We start from the raw sequence: 27193 nt of genomic DNA, 5'->3' as shown, positions 1-27193 counted from the left end.
TTTGACATTGAATTATTCACATTCTTTTTGCATTATGTGTTGTGCGGCGGTGATCCTAGTAGAATTCTTTAAATTTTTTATTATAAATCAAGAGCATTCAAATATAAGACTCTACAACTTTTAGTTAAGGCTTAAGAAGTAATTTTCATTTTTTTACACGACCAAAATTTTAAAGACAGACCATATTGATATTGGAAAAAAGGGAGAGAGAGAGAGAGAGAGAGAGAATCAATTGGTGGTAGAATCAATGGCATCATAAATAGTTTAATTAATACTTATTTAAAACTATAAATAAATATTCTAATTTTTTAAAGTTAATTCCTTTGTTATATCCTATAATTAATTTGAGGGGAAAAAAATTTAAATTACATGATTCATGCCCTCTTCGCTCAAGTTAGAACAAAGTTTCTCTTCAATTTTATTTTTTTGAGAAACAAGTTTCTCTCCAAATTAGTTTAAGAAAAACCCTTCAAACATCTTATATATATTTTATTTTGAGTGGGAGTTTGAAAATCTAATTATTGAATTGCATATTCTTATTATATTTTTTATATTTGCAAAATTTCTAGAAGATCAAAGATCTATTGCTATGTCATAAACAAATGTTAAAATTTCAAGTTCTTGTAATTTAAAATTGTGTATAAAACATAATTTTAATAATTAAATAGTAAATAACATTTGATTTGAAAATTTTTATTTACATTTTTTTAATTTGATTTAATTCAAAAAATAAAGAAGAAAGAATCACGTAAAAAAAAAAAAAAACTTTAGTATTAAGAAAAAAAAGAGAGAGAAACTCTTGTTAGAACTCTCTCTTATATATATAAAGCAATGCAGCCCAAAATTTTCCACATCAGTGTTTTTTAATTTGATTTAATTCAAAAAAGAAAAGACTCATGTAAAAAAAAAAAAAAAAAATTAGGATTAAGAAAAAAAGAGACAAATTAAAGGGCATATATGAATGATTAAGAAAAAAAGAGACAAATTAAAGGGCATATATGAATGATTAAAAAAAAAAAGAGACAATTTTTAAACTTTAGTATTAAGAAAAAAAAAAAAAAAAAGGGACAATTTTTAAAGTTCTCATTTTATTTCCATTCTATTATTTTCTAAATCCTTTATAAAATGATTCATTTTCTCTTTATCTTACGGGGAAAAAAAAGAGACAAATTAAAGGGCAATGTCATACTAACACTACAACAATTTTTTCTCTTTTTTTGCATTTTTTTTTTCAATTTTTGCATTTCAACGTCTTGAGAGATTTCAAGTCGAGGAAGGCGCACCACTTGTGCAAACAAATCCCAGCTCTCACCCTATGCCCTTCATCCCAACAATGCAAAGAGTAGGGCAATTCTCACCGTGGTTGGTCAGTCGTAAGATCACTTCATGTGTGTCTTCTACTCTTCTTCCAAGCCTCAAGTTTGTCTCTTTCCTTAGCTCAATGCGATAGACCTTTATAGTTTATACATATCTCAAGAAGCTCAAGAGCGTTATTGAGTCCACCAATTTCTTCAGAAAATTTTTAATTTTATAAATTAAAATCTAACTTTTAGATCTTTCTTTTTTTTTTTTTCTTTTTTTTTTTTTTAAGAGAAGAGAGACATAAAAGGCTAGCAAAAATACAAATTTACCCTTGTTTTTAATAGAAGTGGGTAACTGGAGACAAACAGAGCTTAAATCACAAGTAGGTAAAGTGTTTTTTGGACAAACCATAGGTAGGAAAATTGTAATTTCCCCAATAAAAAAATAGTAATAAAGTATAAAGCAGGTGAACTTTTAGTCATACTTTGATAAATAATTAAAAAAATAATAATTATAAGAGCATAAATGACTACGAGTGATATGAGCTCTCATTTCACTCCAGTCAGAGGAGGTGGTGGCGGTGGAATGGATCCTCCAGCAAGGCGAGGTGGTGTTGACTAGATGCTAGCATGTCGTGTACTCAATCACCCATTCCTATGGTGTGTATGTGTGTGTATATATATATGGTTTCTATATCAGATTATATAAATATATTGCTGATTTGAATTTTTGGTTGAACCATTGAAGAGAGAAAATAATTTATTTGTTGTCATGTGCATTTGGATATCTTTTTTGTGGGTTTTAATTTTTTTTTTTATCAATCCAATTTTTCGGCTTAAAAAAAAAAAAACTAAGTTAAAAAAATTTGAGGACCTAACAATAAAAAAAAAATTTTAAGGTTTAAATCCAAAAACTTGTAATAATACAACCATACTCAATTGTCCGAAAAGCAAGAGTAAAAACTCTGTATTTTCAGACCAAATCACCGACTAATCCAATTAGGTGATTAGGACATCGTTTCTCAAAAAAAAAAAAAAGAAAAAAAAAAGAGGTGATTAGGACATCAACAAAGAAATTTTTTTTGTTTAATATTATAAAATAAATAAGTGTTCTAGTGGTACTAGGTTTAGTACATCAACAACATAATATATATTCTTAGCTATTCAACGTAGAGAGCAAGGTTTTCTATTGTTTCGATCTCTACTCTTTTTTCTATTACACAAGAGAGAGAATAATTGTAGGGCTGTGTGTTAGAGAGTTAACAATGGTGAGGAAATCTGTAATTGTAAGAAGGTGATCACAGTGTGGGCTCAGCGGCCACAACTTTAAGACGTGCAGTAAGAAAAACAATAGCAATAATCATAGTTTTAAAAACCGGGCTGGATCGGCTGGTCTGATTGATTCAACTGGGAACCAAGAGCCAATCCGGTCAGATAAAAAGCCCTAAAACCGGTCAAAAACAAGAAAAATCGGTCAAAAACCTGGGTTGAACTGAGAATTTTGAAAGAAACGATTCAGTGACCGGTTTGGTTTTTAAAACCATGGCAATAATATTAATACTACTATTGCCATTGCCAATAGTAAAAATTACAATACAATGAGTATTAGTACCAGCACTTATAACAATAGTACTGGCATTGCCACTGCCAATACTAACAATGCTAGATGCATCAAAAATTTTGGTGCGTATTTTCGAAACGTAAATGGTCTTGATTTGAACAAGAGCGTTAGCATTGAAAATCGGTGTTCCAAAAACGTTGAGAATGAAGTTAAAATTGATGCAGAGAGAAAGAAGGGTATAATTTTCAAATTCGCTTTATATTTACAGATATATATATATTAGTGTTGTTCTATATGTTTTGATTTATAACATGTTGTGTTTTGTGTGTATATGGGGTTTGTTTATTTTGATTTTTATCTTTTTCTACTTTTTGAAGATTAGAGTTTGGCAATCTATATATTTGCATGTTTATTACAATTTTTACTACTTCAGTTCGTTATTATTATTATTATTTTTTTAAAAAACCCTACTTTTAAGTGTTGGTTTTTAATGGAATTCATCACTGTCTTTTTTTCCTTTTCTTTTTTGGTTTTTTTTTTTTTGGTTTTTTGTTTTTTGGTTTTTTTTTTGGGGTTAATGGTTCTTCAGTAAAACCTATTAACTTATATTCATATTATAATTTTAGATGGGTTGTTTTATTTGTGTGTGTGTGCTCTCTTTCCAGATTGATTTGTCGAGTGTAAAACTGAGTAGTATTTATTAAACTATTCACTAATTAAAATTTATTAATTTGAATTCCTATATATATTTGTGGTTGTAGCACAACAATGGCCGGTACAATAAAAATAAATAAAAAATTGAAAAATTTATTAAAGTTTTTTTGTTTAATCTAATATATTCGTTAAATATTTAAGCTAATATGTAGGCTTATAAAATATGTGGATTTTAAATTTTATGCTAATAAGCATAAAAAATAAAAAATTTCATACTTACATAAATAATACAAATATATATTTATGTATAGAAATATATAAATAGTGGTAATTCTAAAATGGCACATTGGTATCAATCGATACCGAAATATCTCGTTCTTCTGACCAAACCGAAACAGTTCCAGGTACAAAATTGACTCCCTTGATGTCAAAAGCTTTGTAACTTAATTGGATGGTATTTCTTAAAGTTTCCAATAAATTTTCCCACAACTAATTATCAATGTATATTTATAAAAAAAGAAAATGCTGATATTTTCAATGTGGGAGCAATTTCCAAAATTAATAGCCTTTTATGAAGAACCAATTCTAAATTAACACTCCTTAAAAATATTAGGAAAAAAAAAATTGTAAAATTCACCTTTTAAGTTTTACCTTAATTAATTTATTTCAGTACTTTAACTTTATTTTCATTCAATTAAGTTCTCTAAATTTCAAATTTGTTTAATTAAGACTTCCATTCACTTCGTGCATGCTGTTAAAGCAACTTATATTCTAACACGCTCAGGTTCGATTTTCGCTACCAGTAGGAGTTCGTTAGTGGGCATCACATTCCTAAGCATGTATGCTCTGCCCAGGGGTTTAATATAACCATAAATACCACAATTTTTTTCTTAAAAAAAGAAAAAAGAAAGAAAAGAACTTATATTCCAAAAAATGAATAAAAGCATGTAAAATACATTCATTGTCATATTTGTTGAATATAAAGACTTTATTATTCACCCTCCCCATTTTTATTTCTAAAATATGATATATATATATATATATATATATAATTAAGCAACTTATTAAAAAAAACTGATATTCCAAAAAATAAATAAAAGCAAATAAAATATAAATGCTTCATGCTTGTCGTCATATTTATTTATTATGTGGATTTTTTTATTAAAAAAAATCAATTTTTAGGATGGTTTTAGAATTAATGCAAAAACTTTTTTTTGAGAAGGATTAATGCAAAAACTTGAGGGCCAAACTATAAATTTTTATGGTTTAAATCCTAAAACTTGTAACGCGCACCACCTTAGTCATGACACATATCCGACGGGATAGAGGAACGCTATATTTGGAATGACCGAATCACCGACTTATCCACTGTGTTAGCAAACAAGGATCTCTTTGCAATCAGTAATATTAACAGTGTTGATGATCAAGAACACTATATATACTAACCCACATTATATAAGTCTTTGCACAACCATATATATACAGAGACCCAGATTTTCCTTCCTTCTTCTCTTTTGTTTATTGTAGGGGGGAGACAGCTACAGCTAGAACAATGGTGATCATGAGGGATTCTGTAAAGTGCTTGCATTGTGGGCTCAATGTTCACAACTCTAGCGGTATTGCCACTGGCACTTGTGTCAAGCTTTTTGGTGTGTGTTTGCGAAACAAGGGGGATGGTCATGATGCTATGAAAAACAGCGTTAGCATGGAAAATCCGTGCTACGAAAAGGTCGAGAACAATGATAGCGAAGATGATGATGCTAAGGATCTCCCTATTGGCATTAATCAACGTAAGGATGCCTAATTCGTTGTTGTTTTATGTTATTTGTTCTTCTGGGTTACGGCTAGCTTGTAAGTTTTTTGTGTGTGTGTATTTGCCTATTTGGATGAGATTTGATTTAAAAAGACTTTGTGCTTTGTGCATGTCTGATTTGTTTATTTTGATTTTTTCGAAATTTATTTTTAAAAGATTATGGTTTGGCAATCTATATATTTGCTTGTACTTTACAAATTAATACTTTTAATTAATTAAAAAAAAAAAAACCTACTTTCAGTTTTGGTTTCTGATAGAATTCACCACAGTTTTTTTGTTATAATTGGGTTTGATTTGTTAGGTTAATGATCTTAGTAAAATATTTCTATTAATATATATGATTTATAATAATATATGGGAGAATTTTTAGTTTTTTTTTTGCTCTTTTGTGTTTAACTGTTTATTGTGGTATTTTTTTTTAGTAAAATTTAGACTGAAAATCTGATTTGTGAGACTATATATAGAGGGACATGAAAAATTAGCCACGACAATATAGCACACGTATATACATATCTACCATAATATATATTATGGTAGATTCCCTTTATATTTCAGTATTCTATATTATAGTTACTACTTAGTACTGTTATTATATATTATTAATACTGCAACTTTTTTGTGTGTCTTGATTTATAGCATATTGTGTTTTGTTTGTGTGAACATGGGATTTTTTTTTTTGTTGTTGTCGAAGATTAGAGTTTGGTAATCTATAAATTTGCTTGTTCATTACAAATTTTTACCACTTTAATTCATCCAAAAAAAAAAAAAAAACTACTCTAAGTCCTAGTTTCGGATGGAATTCATCACTGATTTTCCTTTATATTTGGTTTTGTTGTTGGAATTAATCTTCAGTAAAATCTATATATTTATATAAGATATTATAATTTTAGATGGGGTATTTTCCCCTTTTGTGTATATTTTTGTATTTTGTCCACTATATATTTTTGAATGAAATCTGATTTCCAAGAATTTATGAATCCTTATGGGCTATAATTACACTAGGATATAAGGGGATATATTCTTTCTAGATTGATTTGTGGAGAGTAAAATTGACTAGCATTTATTCAACTATTCACTAATTAAAATTTATGAATTTGAATTCCTAAATATATCTAGGCTTGTAGCACAAACAATGACTAAAAACAAGAAATCTCGTATTTTCATTTTTAAGAAAGTCATAAAACATTGTGTCAATACTCAATATGGTGTTTGCTAAAAACTAGTTATAGATGGACATAATTGTTATTAGTACTTCGTAAAATATTATGCTGTTTGTTTGTTTAGGGAGGCGATGGACTGAAGAAGAGCACAAACTATTTCTTGTTGGTTTGAAGAAGCTTGGAAGAGGTGATTGGAAAGGAATTTCACGTGATTTTGTGACTACTAGGTCCCCAGCCCAAGTTGCTAGTCATGCTCAAAAACATTATATGCGACAAGTTGCAATTGATAAGAAGAAAAATGGATCGAGTGTGGTCGACCTATCTCTGAATGAAGCTGTAATCTCTCTCTCTCTCTCTCTCTCTCTCTCTCTCTCTCTCTCTCTCTCTCTCTCTCTCTCTCTCTCTCTCTCTCTCTCTCTCTCTCTCTCTCTCCATAGGTGTGACTATAATCATGCACTTACAGGAATTAGCTCCAAAGGATTCCCCAATTTCACATACAAAGAAAAGTGGTAATGAAAAGGCATTAAAGGTAAGTCCATCCATCCCAAATTATTCATATATTGTGTAAAACAGTATGTTGAAATAAAATGTGGTTGTTAACATTGTTATGGCTTCTACTCATATAGGCTAGTAACTCCCAAGCTTTGGCATTGGTGATCAATAATAACGAGAATCCACTAGAGGTAAAGTCCATATCAACAACCATTCTTGTATTTAAATGCGGTTGAAATTTGTCAGTCTTTAATGTCTTCCTTCAATGATATAGGCTACTACAGCATATCAACATAATGGGAATCGATCCTCACATGTTGCCATGGATATTCCACCAATTTCTCAAATGCCGCCCCCAGTATTTGGTGCTCCAAATTATTGTAGGACTCCTTCCATGGTAAGATACAATTTGATCTTTGCCAGATTTTATTTGTTGAATTGAAATTGATATTTTGTGTGGTAGTAAAATAAAATTTTGATTTAAACTGAGTCTATTTTCACAGCATGGTTGGTGTTTTATCTATACAATTGGAGAATTGGATAATAACTACCTTAACTATTAAGCTAAAAACCTGGTTAACGATCTTTAGATGCAACTTGTCCTTACATTATTGTACCTTGTGAGGAATTAGACCATTGTTTGCACTCTGTTTATAACAACCAAAATTTTAAGGTCTTGAAGTGCGTTTTTTTTTTTTTTTTTTTTTTTTTTTTTTTAATTATGAGGTTTTGGGGGAGGTATTAACATGCAGAATTCTCAATGAAACAAGGTTACTGAATAATGGGGCCGGTGGAATCTACATTCTTGACTAATCACTGTTCTCTAATTTTCCACAAACAGCATGTCGAATTCTATTGTGAATAGGACAATTATTCTTGACCTCTATCATGATAAATTTCAACCTTGGATGTTTCTAATAGCCACATATGGCTTGTTACCAATTACATCGATTTAAGCATGGAATTCAATTTGTAACTTCTAATTCACCACTAAATGTGAATATAGCAACATCTCTTAGTATAAATGTGGTATGAATGTCCATATGTTTCCTAGATTTATCAAATATTGTTTGCATTTGAATATTTCTCCTTGCCAAATTGTTAAATCAACTGTTGCATGATGATCTTGCTGGTTTAACAGGTGAATTCTGCCGATCAAAGTTATTCATCCTGGTTGCCTGGAACCTGGCAGAATTCGGTATTCCATCACCACGGGCGTTCCTCGCATATAATTGTTCTCGATTAGGTCTTACTCGACCTTCAATTATTGCAAAAAGCATACAATTGGACTACCTCACCCTAGAGCAAAGTTATCCTCTCAGACATCTACAACCATTAGAGTGACATGAAAATTTTGATGCATTGTAACTTTTTTTTGCATTTTAATTTATCAGTTTATGGCTATAATTCTCCTCTTTTAATTTTTCAAATTTTTTGGGAGATATATGATAGAAATCTTATTTAAGAAATCAAATAAGCTAATTTTTTGAACTTTTGTATTCAGAGATCATGCTTTTAAAATTCCATATATAATTACACATTTCTTAATCTTGAATGATAATGTGAAAAAATAATAAAATAAAATAAAAATAAAAATAAAATTTATCATCTAATAAGACAACCAAAACACTTGCACACATATGTTCATGCATAAACACATGACCAAAAATATAGAGAAGAAAGAGTAACTAAAGGAGAAATTGAATCGTTGATTCTTGAGAATCGGGGAATACCAAGTTCATATGCAACATATAATACCTACTACGGGTACAAATTTTATAACGAAAATGAAGATGGTTAGTCTTAAAAGAATATTGAGCCTAACTTATTAACAAAATATATATACTGAACAAGATGGAGAGGGTTGTGGGTGATGAACCAAGGAGAGGTTCAGATTTTATTTTCTGTTCCAGTGAAACGACTCCGTTGGTGGGTTTCTTGTCTTTATGTTCTGATTCTTCTTCTTGGACAAAATAGTCTTTGTCTTGTAAGCTCGCAGCAGGTTTTTTTTAGTAAAATTACGTTTGTTTTGTAGGGCTGATTTAGCCAAAAAAAATAAAAATTAAAAAATACACGTAGGCAGCAAGTCATTTAACAGTTTAAACTAATAGAAGGTGGGGTTTTGCTAGCGAAACAAAATTTTAAACTGTAAAATCAAAGTAATTCCAAACTTCAAGAGTGTAATTTTGCAATTTACCGTAAAACTTATATATGTACACATGAATATAAGCTTATATAATGTATATGTATGAAAACGAACTGATATTGATTGTTTACTTGTTCAGGTGCAGTCTCAAACTCTTGTTTACAAGTTATCAAGTTTTATTTTTTATATTTTCCTCAAAAAAAAAAAAAAAAAAAAAACCAGACTTATATTTATGGAAGGGAAGTTCTAAAGATATCGAAGTTGGCACTAAATTATTCACATTGTTTTTGCTTTTATGTGTTTTGTGGTGGACTAAATGAAGTGGAATGTGGCAGAGGATGTGAATTTTTGCTGTGAAAAAATTGGTGACCCTAATAGAACTCTTTAATCTTTATAGAATTAAAAGCTTTCAGATATGAGACTCTTCCTTTTTCTTTATTTATTTATTTATTTTTTATGAGAGGACTCTTCAAATTTTAGTTAAGAAGTAATGTTAAAAAAAAAAAAAATGTTTACACACGAACAGAATTTTGAAATAGACCATATGGGAAAAAAAGAAAAAGAAAAAAAAAAGAGAATGGTTTTTAATTTGATAGTCAGATGCTAAATATTGCAGTTGAATTGACACATCCCCATGCACAAAGTGCTTGAAGATATAGGAAAAAAAGTGTTCAAACTGCGAAATTGACAACATATTTTAATTATCTCTAAATAAAAAATGATATTTAGATTGCTATTCAATTGGTGGTCGAACCGATAGTATCATAAATAGTTTAATTAATACTTATTTAAAACTATAAATAAACATTCTAATTTTTGTAATATAATTTCTTTTTATCTCTTATAATTAATTTGAGGGGAACAATGATTAATTAGGACCTCCTCCCTCAAGTTAATAGTGTTTCCTTCAATTGTTTTTTTTTTTTTTTTTTTTTTTTTTTTTTTTTTTTTTTTTTTTTTTTAAATTTCCTACATGAACCAAATTACAATAACCCTCTAAAAAAAATACAGTAAAAAAGACCAATTATTTTTTTTAAATCCTTTCTTTCTTTTTTCTTTTTTTTTTTTTTTTTTTTTGAGAAAGAAAATCCTTTCTAATTAAATGTTATACATTTATTTTAAAAAAAAAAAATAAAGAAGTTGAAATGCAAAAGGTAGTAAAAATATAGACATGTGCTACGTCCACAACAAATCATAGGTGGTAAGTTGTTATTGGTTCTTGTAGAGCCACAATTTGGGGCCCAAGCCCAAAATGTATGGAGTCTTGGTCCAATGAGCCCAATACAATGAATTTGTAGAGAATGATTTGGAAACTTGGACCTTAGTGAATCAAATGATTGACCAATAGGTCTTGATGATAAAGAAAGAAAGATAATATAGATTTATTAAGGAGAGACGTCCTCAGATTTTACCCGAGGAGATTGATTCTTAAATATTGTTTGTAATACTTTGCTACAAGTCTGGTCTCCAGATTTGTTCCGGGCTTCTTTTTTTCCTTCTCCTCTATTTTATACTATCTTCCTCTCATTTTCACCATCCACGTGTAGATTTAGATTGATAGTGTTGATACTTGTCCCATCAACCCCTCCCCAAAGTCTTTGGGAAGCATGGTTCAGTTAGTTGCAGAGTATTTAATGCAATAGTAGTAGCTTTCTATTAGATATTTCCATGTTTTCCTTTTGTCCTATTCTTTCTTAATACTTATCCTCTTCCATGGAATGGTTCGGAGTGTCATTTTCAATGGCAGACCATTCTTTTTGTCCTCGGCCTTGCCTAGCCGAGGAGGAGTTCTTCCTCAGATTGGGCCCTTGGCCCAACATATACATAGGTATGGGCTTGTTGGTCTTTCACCCCCACAATAGCCCATCGGGATTCTCCTTTTCTTCTCCATGGGAGGAAAGAAGGATCTCGATGTGATAGTAGCCCATTTGCACCCATTTTACACCACTTCTGATTGCAAGATATCTTTTAATTTATCCAAGTTGCATTCTTGACGTTTTCGGTACATGAGGCGCGCCTTCATTAATGTCTTTACGAAGTGATGCAGATCCAACGGTTGAGGATTTCTTTGGAAATTGAGCGGGATTTATCTCGCTCGTAACTCTCTCCTTGAAATTCGAGTGAATTAATTTCCACTAGATTTTGCCTCCTATATAAGACACCTATTGGGGGAATTGTTCTTCCTCATTTACAGATCCTTGAGTTCTACTGGAATCTCAAGTTCTTAACCCTTTAGGCATTCCCAAGGACCCTGTCAAGATGGTGATCAAAGTCTAGGGAATGAGGTGGCCAAGGATAAAGGTGAGGGCAAGGAAACCAAGCCCTCCTTAGAAACCAAGGATGCCACCAAGATCCAGGATGACGCAGTTAAGGCAAGGGAAGCAGAGGCCAAAGACGTTCCTTCCTTTCAACCGAGCAAGAAAGAAGTCCATTTTCCTTCAGCCAAGATCCAAAGTAGGTGTAGATCGCATCAGATTTTTGGTGTGACAAAGTCTGGGTCTCATCTGGCGACATATATCATGTGTGCACAGATGTGAAAACGACCCAAGGTTGATCAAGCAAATCAACAAGGACAAGGATAGAAAAGTTTCCTGTTTCTCAGCCTAGATAGCAGAACATCTTGTAGTTAGGAGAAGAGGGGTTCATCAAGCGTTTCCGCCTCTTCTTCTTTCTCATCGTCGGTACCATCCATACTGGCTCGATTGCTGCTAGAACAAGATTATGGATCAAGTGTCTCCACTTCTTCTTCTTTCTCATCACCGGTACCATCCATACTAGCTCGATTGCTGCTAGAACAAGATTGTGAATCTACCATTCCTATGAGCTCTCTCTTTTATAGTTAGCTTTTGAAACAAGCCTGCCTAAGCTACTTTGTATATGATGTACTTTTCTTTTATTTAATAAAAAAAAGAAGGGGCTACACTTTTACTTTATGAATTTTTCCTTTTCTGCAATAATTATTTCATGAATGGGTGTGTTGGTATTTTTCCCTCAAATGGGACTTAGAATTGATGCTATTGATGGTAACGAAAAGTTGTCACCCTAACTTTATCAAAACTGACAGTGGCACCCGACCGCTAACTTTAAATAAGTTAACTATATAGAAATAATCAGGAAAATAATCGTGTGCTCTATATTGCAAATAGTGAAACCATCAAAAAATTAGGAATTTAAAGTAAGTGATCCGAGGGGACCATCGTGTACTAAGGTTCTGTTCAACATTTATGATGATGTCATAGCGTTAGTTTCCCCTAAGCGTCTGGTCTGAGGGCCCAGGCATGCGTTTGGTTCTGTTCAAGCACTTTATAGAGATGGTATAGTGTTAATTTCCCTCAAGCATTTGGTCCGAGGACTCAGGCATGCGTTAGGTTCTGTTTAAGCACTTTATAGAGATAGTATAGTGTTAATTTCCCCCAAGCATCTGGTCCAAGGACTCAGGCATGTGTTAGGTTTTGTTTAAGCACTTTATAGAGATAGTATAGTGTTAATTTCCCCCAAGCATCTGGTCCGAGGACTTAGGCATACGTTAGGTTCTGTTTAAGCACTTTATACAGATAGTATAGTGTTAATTTCCCCTAAACATCTGGTCCGAGGACTCAAGCATGCGTTAGGTTCTATTTAAGCACTTTATAGAGATGGTATAGTGTTAATTTCCCCCAAGTATCTGGTCTGAGAACTTAGGCATGTGTTAGGTTCTGTTTAAGCACCCTATAGAGATAGTATAGTGTTAATTTCCCCCAAGCATCTGGTTCAAGGACTCAGGCGTGCGTTAGGTTCTGTTTAAGCACTTAATAGAGATGGTATAGTGTTAATTTCCCCTAAGCATCTAGTCCGAGGACTCAGGCATGCGTTAGGTTCTGTTTAAGCACTTTATAGAGATAGTAGAACTAGCCACACTTCGGATCACCTTTGATTTGTAGTGCCATCAACATATACCATTCTGGACAAAGGATCCCACGCAGCGAGACCGTGTCAACTAATTTTCCATCTATATGCTGTGCTTTTGTCATTTCATCTAGCGAGGGTTTAGTGATCTCGGCCACTAGGTCCGTGAGAGCCTGGCCCTTGACGGAGGCACAAGATATATATTTGATATTAAAAGCCCCCAATATAGTTTCGTATGGAGCAATCCTTTGCATAGCATGCGCCACGACCAAAACGGTCTCCTTCACCAATGGTCGATATATTGCTGCATCGCCTCGGTATGTTGAGCGTTCAACTCACTAAAACACCAGGTTCCCATAGACGATGCCAATTATAAGGCCACAATTTGGGGCCCAATCCTAATATGTATGGAGTCTTGGTCCAATGAGCCCAATATAATGAATTTGTAGAGAATGGGTTAGAAACTTGGACCTTAGCGAATCAGATGATCGACCAATAGGTCTTGATGATAAAGAAAGAAAGATAACATAGATTTACTAAGGAGAGACGTCCTTGGATTTTACCCGAGGAGATTGATTCTTAAATATTGTTTGTAATACTTTGCTACAAGTTTGGTCTCCAGATTTGTTCCAGGCTTCTTTTTTCCATTCTCCTCTATTTTATACTATTTTCCTCTCATTTCCATCGTCCACATGTAGATTTAGATTAATAATACTGATACTTATCCCATCAGCCCCTTCCCAAAGTTTTTGGGAGTGTTTGTAAAGGCTGCAAAGTATGGTTCAGTTAGCTGCAGAGCATTTAATGCAATAGTAGCAGTTTTCTCTTAGATATTTCTATGTCTTCCTTTGTATTGTTCTTTCTTAATACTTATCTTCTTCCACGGAATGGTCTGGAGTGTCATTCTCAATGGTAGACCGTTCCTTTTGTCCTCGGCCTTGCCTGGCCAAGGAGGAGTTCTTCCTCGGACTGGGCCCTTGGCCCAACATATACATAGGTATGGGCTCCCTGGTCTTTCACCCCCACAATTCTAATTTAAATTCACAACTTAAATTATTTTTTTGATCACCTATAACAACAAATAACAATTTGCCCCTTATAATTTATTGTGAAAATGTTTTTGAAAATATTGTGAACATTGCATTTCTAAAAAATATAAAAGCAACAAATATTTATTTTTTTAATTTTATTTTTTAAATAGTAATAATGTAAAAGCAATTGAACTACAACACTTCAATTTCAGATTGAAATCAGGTGCAATAGCACCTGATACAATTAGTATGAATGGTTGAGATTTAAAATTGTAAAAATAACTTTCAATTTTAACAATTAAGTAAAAAAATAAAGAAAAGTAAAAGTAAAAAAATGTTGTGAGTGGATTGAGGTGAATTGTTCCTACAATTCCCTGGTGACTCAGACCAAAACAGAAACGAGTATGACCTCTCATCTCACTCAAGTCTGCGGCGGTGGTTGCGAAGGAATGGATCCTCTGGTGAGGCGAGGTGGTCTCAACTAGATGCAAGCGTGTGTACACATTTACCCATTCGTAAGGTATGTATAATTTCTAATATCAGATTATATATATATTTTGCTGATTTGAATTTTTGGTTGAACCATTGAAGAGAGAAAAGGATTTATTTTTTGTTACGTATTTTGATTTATTTATTTTTTTGTTTTTTTTTTTGGGCGGTTTTTTTAACTAATTTAAAAAATTAAAGGTTTAAATCCTAAAACTTGTAATATCAGGACCATACTCTATTGTCCGAAAAGCAAGAGTAAAAACTATGAATTACTTATCACCGACTTATCCAATTAGTTGGCAAACAAATACTTTATTTTTTTTATAAAATAATTAAGTGTTCTAGTGGTTGGCAAACAAATACTTTATTTTTTTATAAAATAATTAAGTGTTCTAGTGGTAGTAGGATTAGGACATGAACAACACTTACAAAAAAAAAAGGACATGAACAACATAATATATATACTTAGCCATTCAAACAGAGAGATCAACGTTTTCTATTCTCTTTTGTCTATTACACCAGAGAGAGAATTATTGTAGGGCTGTGTGTTTTGGGAGAGTGAACAATGGTGAGTGGATCTGTGATTGTAAGAAGGTGCTTGCAGTGTGGGCTCAACGGCCACAACTTTTCAACATGTAGTAAGTGTTGGGGACGTTTTTGCGACAAGGGTCGAAAATGCGAGAATGGTCCAAAATTCCAAATATATAGTGAAGAAAAGGCTAATGGTGTTTTGACAAGAAAGAATCAAAATGCTAATAATAAAAGTGTAGAAAAAACATAAAAACATAACAGGTCGGAAACTTCGACTCACAGTCACCGAGAAGAGGGAATTGGAAGAGGTTGTGAGGAAGAGAGGGAAGGTTCTCCTGTACCCCTATTTCCACCCCTAAGGTTCAGAATTGTGAGAATGTTTCCTGGCTCAGTGGGTTCTTGCTCTCAATTTTCTACTCTATAAGGAAAATGTGGTTCAACAGGTCTGAAATTTCGACCCACAGTCACTAAGAAGAGGAGATTGAGAGAGGTTGTGAGGAAGAGAGGTAAGGTTCCCCTATACCCATATTTCCACCCCCAAACTTCGAAATTATGAGATTGTTGACTAGTTGAATGGGGTTTTGCTTTGAAGTTTCAGGTATGTGGGTAGAACATGGCTAGTTTCATTATGAGCTAAAGAGAGAGTTTTATATAGAGTTTGGGGTGTTGCTCTTGACTGGTTTTTGAGTAGTGGAAGAGGCTTTTATCCCCTATGATACTATTTTGGTGTTTTGGCTTGGGTTGCTTTTGTTTAGGCAAGAGTTTAGTACGCTTTTAGCATGATTTTGGAAATAAAGTGGGTTTTCATTAATTGGTTGCCTTTGGTCAGAAATTTCAGACCATTGGGAGGCTTACCTAAGTGAGGGCTAGCAGATGGAGTTGGCCAATGGAAGCCAACTATGTTTAAAGGAAAAAAAGGGTTTGGGTATAAACTTTGGGCCACAATCACCTAGAGCATTAAAACTGTTTTGGGGTGAAAATTTTGAATACAAGACCTCCTCTATTAGCCTAAAGTGCTACCAGTGTCCCTTGTCCACTTGGTAGCACGCATGGGTTGGGCTCATGCAAAAGGTCTAAAAGGAACCTACCCATACCCTCCAAACCCCACTTCCTCAATTTCCCCCGTAAGTCACATGGGCTTGAGCTATCTTTAAAAGAATAAAATAAAATAAAATATAATAAATGATGTGAGCCCACAATGAATTCGGGCTTGGTTGAATCAGACATGTAGAAAATGTGTCGCGAAAATGAGTATCTACAATAAGAAAAACAATAACAATACTACTACTACTGTTGTCTCTGGCAATTACAACAGTAACAATACTAGTAGTTCGATTGGCAATTATAATAATAACAATGTTAGTGTTGCCACTGGCAATACTGACAATGCTGGCCGCATCAAAATTTTCGGTGTGTATTTCCAAAACGGAGATGATCATGATTTGAACAAGAGCGTTAGCATTGAAAATCGGAGTTCCAAAAACATTGAGAACGAAATTGATATTGATGCTGAGAGAAAGTAGGATATAATTTTCAAATTCACTTTCTATATACACATATATATTAGTGTTGTTCTATATGTTTTGATTTATAACATGTTGTGTTTTGTGTGTATATGGGATTTGCTTATTTTGATTTTTATCTTTTTCTACTTTTTAAAAACTAGAGTTAGGCAATCTATATATTTGCTTGTTTATTACAATTTTTACAACTTTAATTCGTTATTAAAAAACAAACATACTTTTAAATGTTAGTTTTTGATGGAATTCATCAGTGTGTTTTCTTTTTATTTGGCTTTTTGGGGTTAATGGAGCCTCAGTAAAATCTACTAATTTATATTTCATATTATAATTTTAGATGGGGTGTTATTAATTTTGTGTGTGTGCACGCTTTTTTCCAGATTGATTTTTGGAGAGTAAAACTGAGTACCATTTATTAAACTATTCAGTAATTAAAATTTATTAATTTGTATTCCTACATATATTTGTACTTGTAGCACAACAATGGCTGACCCCATCAAATTCCTGTATTTTGTTTGTTTTCTTTTTTTAAGAACGTAAAACATTGTGACAATTTGGTGTTTTCTAAAAATAAGTTAGCGTTGAACATAAATATAATTAGTACTTTGTAATTTATTTATTTATTTTTTGTTTGTTTAGGGAAGCGATGGACTGAGCAAGAGCAGAGACTGTTTCTAACTGGTCTGAAGGAGCTTAGGAAAGGTAATTGGAGAGGAATTTCACGGAGATTTGTGAAGACCAGGTCCACATCCCAGGTTGCTAGTCATGCACAGAAATATTATCTGCGACAGACTGCAATTGATAAGAAGAAAACGAGTGTGTTTGACTTATCTCTGAATGAAGCTGTAATATTTCTCTCCCTCTCCCCTCCTCTCTCTACCTCTCTTTCACACACATTTCATAGATTTGACTAGAATCGTGGGCTTACATGAACTTGCTCCAAAGAATTCCTCGGTTTCAAGTACAGTGAAAAGTGTTGTTGAAAAAGCAATGGATGTAAGTCTCTATCCATCCTAAGTTTATTCAAATATAGTGTAAACAGTATGTTAAAATACCGTTGTTACCTTGTTATGGCGTCTACTAATCTTCAATAGCTTGCTTCAATGTTATAGACTGCTTCAGCATATCAGTATAATGAGAATCGATTCCCATAAGTTTGCATGGATGTTCAACCGCACGCTCAAATTCCATCCACTTTATTTGGTGCTCCAATTACTGTCGAATTCCTTCAATGGTGAGATATAATTTGATTTTTACCGCATTTTATTTTTTAAATTGATATATTATATGGTATTAAAATTAAATTGATTTTAACTGATTTTAAGATATCAACATAGTGGTTGTTTTATCTGTATTATTGGATAATTAGATGGGTCCTGCTCCTTTCCCTTTCTCTTCCATTGTTAAACAAATGTAAGATACATGGCTGATAGGAAATCTAATGGTCCTAACTAAACCATGTCAAATTTACAATTCTAATCCTTCAATACTAGTTACCCTCTTCTGGATATATGAGCATTGCCCTAGGATGCGCCCACTATTATTACTCTTTTGTTTGTTTATTTTAATTTTTGTCCTAATGCGTTTTCAATTTAATTAAGAATAGCTAAAAGTCCATGCTTATGTAACATTATGAATCTCATTTAATTTCTTCATCCAATATTTTGATTTATTTGGTTATGGGTGGTTGTGTCTTATATTATATCAACTGCTTGTCCTTAATAATTTTACTTGGTACTTGTTTCCACTCTCATTTGGAAGTGACTTGTTTTGCCATTGGAATGATTTTGTCAATTTCTTTTGGGCTTTCTATTGTTTATTTTGTTTGATTGTGTGCAAATTACTGTTACTTGGTGATATAACAAAAATTTTCTTATGAGAAAAACATCTTGATAATGTATGATTAAAAAAAAAAAAAAAAAAACCCAATGGACATTCTATATTACGGTGATTTCTGATTTTATTTTATTTTTTGAATCCAAATTACATACAACTTCAGTCGGGAACTCTATGTGGCTCAAAACCATCGACGAAGCACTCTGTTTTCCAGCCTCTTCCTTCTCGAAAGATTGTTTTCATAAAAAGTAATAGCTAAAAGAAAAGAAACCAAAAGCTTGCTGTGTGGAGCATACAATTGGACTACCTCACCACAGAGCAAAGTTATCCTCTCATCAGACATCTACAGCTATTAGAGTGACATGAAAATTTTGATGCTTCGAAACTTATTTTTGCATTTTGATTTATCATCAGTTGATGGCTATAATTTTTTTTTTTTTTTTTTTTTCAATTTGTGTCATTTTTTGAAATATTATGAAGGAGAGTTATTAAGTAAAATTGATTCTTCATTCAATTCACATTATGCTTAGTATAACAAAAAATGAAGTCCTATTATTGGTTTGGTTTGTGGATTGAAAGGTTGCGTTTGGTTCAGAATATTCATTTACGATTCCTTGGTCCTCTTAAATCCTCAAACATTCCTGCATGCAATTTTCTTAAAAATGAAAATTTTGCATAATCTAACAAAATATAAAAATAAAACATGCATAATTAATATGTTAATGTAGCTGGTAGCATTAATTATTTAGGTATCGTCCTTTTTTTTTTTTTTTTTTTTTAAGGGAGAAATACATAAAACCCCATATCTTTTTTTCATAAAACACCAAACCCCTAAAGTTTTTGAGTGGAATACTTATGTGGGGTTATTAATTTGTTATATGCATAAATCGCTTAACATTTATGAATAAAAGCAATGAATTGCACATGTATTAATATGGGTCCATATTATTTTCATATAAACCATTATTAGAGGGCTGTTTTATTTATTTATTTATTTATTTATTATTACACTCGAAACCCCATGTGGTTTAAATGTTATATACTCAAAGCCTTGAAGAGGGTTAAGTGCTACACAATTAACCACTTATTTTTCACAAACTCTTATGCCATATTCTCTATTCTTTAAAGTTAGACCCAATTTGAATATTTTTTTTATCATTCACTTTTTTTTTTTTTTTTTGAATTCAGATATCTAAAAAAAAAAATTAAACTGTAAATACAACTAATTAAAAAAAAAAATTCAGAAATCTAACAAAATTTAAACTTTAAATACAACTAATTCAGAGCCAACATTAACAATATTAGAATAGATAAACTACTGTTTATTTTTAATAATTATTTTAAATTGATATTTCCAAATATATCCTCTAAAATGATATCACAAAAAATACCCTTAAACTACCAATAATTCTAGAGTTAAAAACTAAAAAATAATAATAATAATAATCAAGTGGCAAGTTGTTGACTTTTCTTATGTCCACATTCTTTCAACAACAAGATCATTATCTTTATCTCCATAATTTTAGTATATTTGTTATGTCTAGTTCCTAATTCATAGAGGGATGTCCTCATTATTTCTTCACAATTACCATTGTCATAATTAGCAGAAATTGATTTATCCTACCAACGCCATCAAAAGGATGCGAATCATGCAAGGATGAATTGACTAATTATGGGACCTTAAGTCGTCATTTTATTCAAGAAATTTTTACGCTTTCTTTTAGCTAAATAAATCTTCTACCCCTTCACACACAGTCACACCATATAAAAAGCTCAAAAATCAGAGCAGAGCAGAAATGAGTGAGGAACTCTTGACTCAGTTACCCATTCCTAAGGTATGGCTTCAAATATCAGATTATATATTTATATATATTGCAAATTTGAAATTTGGTTGAAGAGAAAAGGTTTTCTTTAATTGCTGTCTTGTATTTGGATTTTTTTTTAATAATTCAAATTTATAAGATATTTTTTTAGGACTAATGAAAAACTTTGAGGGCCAAACTATAAATCTTTAAGGTTTAAAAGTCTGAAAACTTGTAACACACACGACCATAAAACTATACAGCTTCTAAGGCTGCACCGACATATTCAATTTTTTTTTTTTTTTTTGAGAGAGTTTTAACTTATGACGTGTGTTCTAGATGATAGTATTTTATTATTAGACCAAGACACCAATTAGTTTTTGATGTAGGTGGCAAATTGAACCCCAAAAATATATCTTATTCAAATATTAGAGACTTTACTAATTGAAATATCTGAAATCTACAAATAGAATTTTCTTTTCTTTTCTTTTTTATTTTTAAATTTTTTTTTATTTTTTATTGCAAAAGAGTGAAAAATATAGTAGGATTTTTTTTTTGGAAGAGAGAACAATGGAGAGTGAATCTGTTGGTGCATGTAACAATCTGTAGAGTCACAAATATAGCGGTAATAGTCACAATAATAATTCTAGTATTTTTGTCACTGGCAATCACAGTAGCAATGCTGATTGCGTCAAAAATTTTGGTTTGTGTTTCCAGAACAACGTAGATAATCATAATCCTATGAAGAAGAGCGTTAGCATGGGAAATCCGAGCTCGGAAAAGGTCGAGAACAATGATAGCGAAGATGATGCTGAGGATCTTGCTGATGGCGTTAGTCAACGTAAGGCTGTTCTTGAGAGAACGAAGAGTTTAATTATATATACATAATATTATGTCCAATTCGTTTTTTAGTTTTTATATATTGTGTTCGATATTATTAGTTCTTCTGTTAGTGTTCCTATTTGTAAGTGAATTTTTGTGTGTGTTTCGATTGATTTCGATTTATAAGTACATCTTGCGTTTTGTGTAAGTGAGACTTGTTTGTTTCTTTGTTTTCTTAAAAAAAATTTATATTTAAATGATTATGGTTTGGCAATCTATATATTTGCTTGTTTTTTAAAAATAGTACTTTCAATTCATTAAAAGAAAAACTACTTTCAGTTTTAATTTGGTTTTGGTTTACTTATTTATATTTTTGGGTGGATGTTTTTTTTTTTTTTTTTTTATATTATATTTAAAGGATTATGGTTTCGCAATTTTAATATTTTCTTGTTCTATAAAAATAGTTTACTTATTTATATTTTTCTATTTTTTTTAAATATTAGAAATTGGCAATCTATATTTGCCTATTACTTACTAATTTTTACTACTTTAATTCATAAAATAAAAATATATTTTAATTTTAATTTCTGGTGGAATTCATCACTGCTTTTCCTTATAGTATTGGTTTCGTTGGGTGAAAGGATCTTCAGTAAAACATATTTATATGAGAAATTATAATTTTAGATGGGATTTTAATTTTTTTTAATTTTTTTTTATTGTGGTATTTTGTCCGATATATTTTAGAATGAAATCTGATTTCCAAGTTTCATGACTACATACAGGCTATGATTACATATGAACATACTTTAATTTCTAGATTGATTTGTGGAGAGTAAAATTGACTAGCATTTATTAAAATATTCATAAATTTAAATTTATTAATTTAAATTCTTATGTATATATCCACGCTTGTAGCACAACAACGGTTGACCCCATCAAATTCCTTTTTTTCCCCCTAAAGAAAAAAACTGAAAATGAAAAAGAAATCTTGTGTCAATCTGGTGTTTACTAAAAAGAAGTTAGGCCCCATCAAATTCCTTTATTTTTTTTTCTACAAAAAACTGAAAATGAAAAAGAAATCTTGTGTCAATTTGGTGTTTACTAAAAGGAAGTTAGTGTTGAACATAAATGTTAGTAGTAGTTTGTAAAATACTTTGTAACGTACTTTGTTGATTATTTGTTCAGGGAAGCGATGGACTGAAGAAGAGCACAAAATATTCCTAATTGGTTTGAAGAAGCTTGGAAGAGGTGATTGGAAAGGAATTTCACAGAAGTTTGTTACCACCAGGTCCCCATCCCAGGTTGCTAGTCATGCTCAGAAATATTTTTTGCGAAAAGCTGCAATCGATAAGAAGAAACCTAGATCAAGTGTATTCGACGTATCTCTAAATGAAACTGTAATATTTCTCTGCCTCTCCCTTCTTCTCTCTTGCTCTCTCACACACATATTTCATAGATGTGACTATAATCATGCACTTACAGGAACTAGCTCCAAAGGATTTTTCAGTTTCACATATGGAGAAAAGTGATACTGAAACGTCGTCATTAGGGGTATAACTCCATCCATCCCCAAATTTTTACACACACACACATATAGTGTAAAACAAGATGTTATTTGACTTATGTCCTATGGCTTCTATTGGAACAGGCTAGTAGCTCTCAAGCTTTGGCATTGGTGAACCGATACCCACATGTCTCCATGCATATTCCATCACCTGCTCAAATGCGGCCCCCAGTATTTGGTGCTCCAAATTACCATTCGATTCCTTCCATTGTAAGAAACGATTTGATTTTTGCTACATTTAATTTTGTTGCATTGATAATTTGTATGTTACTAAAATAAAAAATGATTTAAACTGTGTTTAATTTCACAGCATAGTAGGGCTTCAATGAGTGCAAGAATGTCGTTGAACTTGAAATTGGACATCCTCATACCTACCCCGGAGCAAAGATATCCTCTCAGGCGTCAAGAGCCGTGACATGAAATTATTTGATGGATTGAAGCTTATTTTTGCATTTTGATCTATCAGTTGATGGCTATACTTTTTTTTTTTTTTTTTCTAATCTTCTTTTTGGGAGATATATAGTAGAAATTTTATTTAAGAAATGAAACGTGTACAAATAGTATTGATCACATTTCTAATGATATATATATATATATATATATATATATTTTAACTTTGACATATATTACACTATCTGCCTTCATTTTCTTTTCCTCTTTTGCAATAAATAAACCTGTGGCAAAGCCACCAATTTTACATCAACTATTGCTAATTATATCAGTCTGCAAGGTAATATGACCTACACCATTTTCTTTAATTAAGTAGGTGTCAATTTTAGTTATTATATTCTCTGTCTTGTTTATTTTAGAGGCTAGGATAAAAGAGAAAAATATATTTTATAAAATCAATTCATTTTACATTTTCATATTTTCGAAGTTGAAAGATTAATATAAGTAACATCCAAAACATTGAAACCCCTTTGCAAAAAATGTTCATCTAATTTTATTAGATATAAGGTGGGAAGTATATATATTACCTGAATGGCATATATAAAGGTCCGTTCATGGGTTTATATTACTATTGACCAATCAAACAGAAATTGGCTTATATTACTACTCACAAATTGAACTGAGATTCCGGCATACAAATTAAGACAATGCTTTTAATATTCCGTATATAATTATACATTGTATAATCTAGATAATGTGAAAAAATAATGTAAAAATAAATAAAAATTGACCATTTAATCAGACACCCAAAACACTTGCACACATATTTTTATGCATAAATTTTTACAATACACATGGCGTGAAAGACAGAAGATGAAAGAGTACCTAAAGGAGAAACGGAACCATTGATTTTTCAGAATTCGGGAATACAAGTTGTTATACTCGATATATAATACACTACAATTAGTCCAAAATTTTAAACAAAAACTTTTAGATGATTAGTCTGAAAAGAATATTGAGTTTAACTTATTAACTGAATATATACTAAGTATTTGTACTTAAAAAAAAAAATTATATAAGGGAGTTATTAAGTAAATGACAAAGTTTAGCTATAAATTGATCGTAGCTTTTTTTTTTTTTTTTTTTTTTTTTTTTTTTTTTTTTTTTTTTTTTTTTGAGAAAGAAGACATCATCTTTATTGAGAAGAATTAACCGTGATCGGTAAGAAATACATAATCCGGATGTGGAGGAGCATTCTCAGTCCACATCGAAAAACCTCTAACATGTCTAGCATGTTTAGCTAGGTTATGCGCTACAGTGTTACCAGAACGGCGAACATGGGAAAAAGATACGCAACTTCTGTCTACCAACAGTGATTTTGCAGAGCTAAGAATGTGACCATAGGTTGACAAGGAAATCTCTTCCGACTTCAGGGTATTTATTACGTTATCTGAATCTCCTTCCAAAATGAATGAAGTAAAGCCAAGCCCTTGTACGAAAGAGACTGCTCTGGCTGCTGCCATTGCTTCTGCTATCTCCGGGGAAAAGGGGAGACTAGCTTGTTCGGACAGAGTGGCTATGGCTTTCCTGTTACTGTCCCGAACTACCACTCCGATACCAGCTTTCCTTATATCCCTGAAAAAGGCCCCGTCGAAATTAACCTTTATCATTCCCATCGGAGGAGGTGACCACCTGCTCTGCATTTGTGTGCTGTGTCGGCTCTGTTTTGGGGTGCCAGAAACAGAGTCTTGGAATGTGGCGAGAGCCTGTGTAGCTACATGGATCACTTGTGTCAATGGGTAATCCTTTGTTGATGTTCGAACTTGGTTTCTGCGGTGCCAAATGGTCCACATAATCGAAGCCATTAACTCAACATTTTTCTGTTCTTCATGCGTGAACTTCAACACTTCTCGGATAAAGGGGAAGGATTTTGAGTTTCTAAAAACAAAAGAAGGGATTGAGTCCCACACCTGTGATAACTGGTTACAACCCCACAGTGCATGGTATATGTCTTCCACTTCCCCCTTACATAGCTCACATGTGTCCTCAGTCAGTATATGCCGCTGTTTGAGGTTGCACTTGGTCGGAAGGGCGTTTTGGCAGACCCTCCACAGGAAATTACGAACCTTGGGTGGCACCGAAAGACCCCAGATCATCTTCCACAATCCGTTATCATTAGGATTAGGACTTTGCTGTTGGTTTCTAGTTTGCTCCGCAGCTAAGAACTTCGAACCAGACTTCACAGTGTAGCAACCTGAAGGAGTAAAGGGCCAAACCACTACATCTTTCACCTTAGTCAGACACAGAGGGATGCTTGCAATGAGCTCTGCCTCATGAGGGGTAAAGAGTCCATGCAATAGGTTCTGGTCCCATTTATGAGTGACCGGATCAATGAGTTCTGATACTTTCATGTCTTCAAAGCCTTGTACAACTTGTGAGGTGACCCGAGTCTGTGTTGGTGATGGCAACCATGCATCATTCCACACACTTATGTCTTCTCCATATCCCACCCTCCATCTGACCCCCTTAAGCAACAAGTCTCTTCCTTTTAGAATACTCCTCCATGCATAAGAACCATTATTTGAGTTAGGAGCTTCTAGGATGGAACAATGGGGAAAGAACCTCGCTTTGAAGATTCTATAGAATAAAGAATCTTTTTGGTGTAATAATCTCCATGCTTGCTTTGCCAAGAGTGCATCATTGAAATTAGCTAGGTCTTTGAAGCCCATGCCCCCCTCTATCTTTGGTTTACAGAGAGTGTCCCACTTCACCCAATGAACTTTCCTTCTATCTCCTTTTTGCCCCCACCAAAACTTTCTAGTGAGGCTCTCGATATCTGCACAAAGTTCCAAAGGGAGTTTGAAACAACTCATTGTATAGGTCGGTATCGCCTGAACCACTGCCTTGATAAGGATCTCCTTTCCTGCCTGAGACAATAGCTTCTCCTTCCACCCCTGAAGTTTTCTCCACACCCTTTCTTTTATGAAGTTAAAGCTAGCTTTCTTATGTCTCCCTATTAGTGATGGCAGCCCCAAATACTTCTCATATTGCACTATCTCAGGTACGTCCAGTGAAGTTTTGATTTGCTCTTTAGTTTCTTCAGAGGTGGACTTGCTGAAGAAGATGGTGGTTTTATTTTTGTTGATTTGTTGACCCGAGCATTTGCCATATACTTCAAGGATATTCATGATCTGCTGGCATTCCTGAATTGTGGCCCTGCAAAACAATAGACTATCATCTGCAAAAAGGAGATGGGTTAGTCTAGGGCTATTTCTACAAAGAGAATAACCCTTAATGTCACCCTGTGCAGCGGCCTTGGTAATGAGGCCATGTAAACCCTCCGTACATAACAGGAAAAGGAAAGGTGAAAGTGGATCTCATTGTCTTATCCCCCTGGAAGGTTTAATCCACCCTTTAGGTTCCCCATTCACAAGAATAGAGTAGGACACTGTCTTGACACATAACATCATCAGGTTGATCCATTTTTCAGTGAAACCCAGCCTTCTCATCACAGATTCCAGGTAGGGCCACTCCACCCTGTCATAGGCTTTACTCATGTCTAATTTAATAGCCATGTAATTCTCCTTACCACAATGTTTTTGCATGCTATGTAGAGACTCAAAAGCAACCAAAATATTATCAGAAATAAGTCTACTTTTAGTGAAAGCACTCTGATTTTCAGTAATAATATTTGGTAAAATTGTTTTGAGTCTATTCGCCAAGACTTTTGAGAAAATCTTGTAGAGCACATTGCAAAGGCTAATGGATCTAAAATCTGAAGCATGCTCAGGGGATTTATTTTTTGGAATGAGGGAAATAAAAGTGTGATTAAGATGTTCAGGTAAAGTAGCGGAATTAAGAAAATGCAAAATAGATTGTGATACATCATTACCAAGAGTACCCCAAAAGTGCTGGTAGAATAATGGTGGCATGCCATCAGGTCCAGGGGCTTTTAGTGGAGCCATTTCATTGATAGCCTTTTGTACCTCCCATACTGTGAAGTCTGAAGATAATTGGTGGTTCATGTCAGCACTAATCACCTTTTGGATAGAATTGGTGGCTTCCTCACTCATTGGGCTTTCGGCTGAAGTGAAAAGTCCTTGGAAATAGGACACCAACATCTCGGCTATTTCCTCATTACAAGTACTCCATTGCCCAGTTGAAGTCCGTAGCTTTAGGATTGCATTTTTTCTTCT

The 27193-nt window shown here is 32.7% G+C and overlaps 1 protein-coding gene across 1 annotated transcript; it reads left to right on the top strand.

Moving 5' to 3' along the window:
* Positions 1-16310: 16310 nt before the first annotated feature.
* On the top strand, positions 16311-23022 carry LOC115961796 (transcription factor MYB1R1-like). Its single transcript, XM_031080713.1, has 7 exons — positions 16311-16473; positions 17223-17428; positions 20939-21062; positions 22229-22440; positions 22526-22594; positions 22692-22817; positions 22918-23022. Exons 1-7 carry the CDS (start codon positions 16311-16313, stop codon positions 23020-23022), a joined length of 1005 nt encoding a protein of 334 aa, XP_030936573.1.
* Positions 23023-27193: the final 4171 nt, after the last annotated feature.

The sequence above is a fragment of the Quercus lobata genome, chromosome 9, assembly GCF_001633185.2.
Source record: "Quercus lobata isolate SW786 chromosome 9, ValleyOak3.0 Primary Assembly, whole genome shotgun sequence".
Lineage (NCBI taxonomy): Eukaryota > Viridiplantae > Streptophyta > Magnoliopsida > Fagales > Fagaceae > Quercus > Quercus lobata.
The sequence above is the reverse complement of the archived record's forward strand: the minus strand, read 5'-3'. Positions and strand labels throughout refer to the sequence as shown.

Excerpts from the sequence above, each read along its gene's own strand:
- LOC115961796 (XM_031080713.1), top strand. The coding sequence starts at position 16,311 with ATGAGTATCTACAATAAGAAAAACAATAACAATACTACTACTACTGTT. Across the intron at positions 16,474-17,222 it reads TGGCCGCATCAAAATTTTCG|GGAAGCGATGGACTGAGCAA; the intron begins GTGTGTATTTCC and ends TTGTTTGTTTAG. Across the intron at positions 21,063-22,228 it reads TGCTGATGGCGTTAGTCAAC|GGAAGCGATGGACTGAAGAA; the intron begins GTAAGGCTGTTC and ends TTATTTGTTCAG.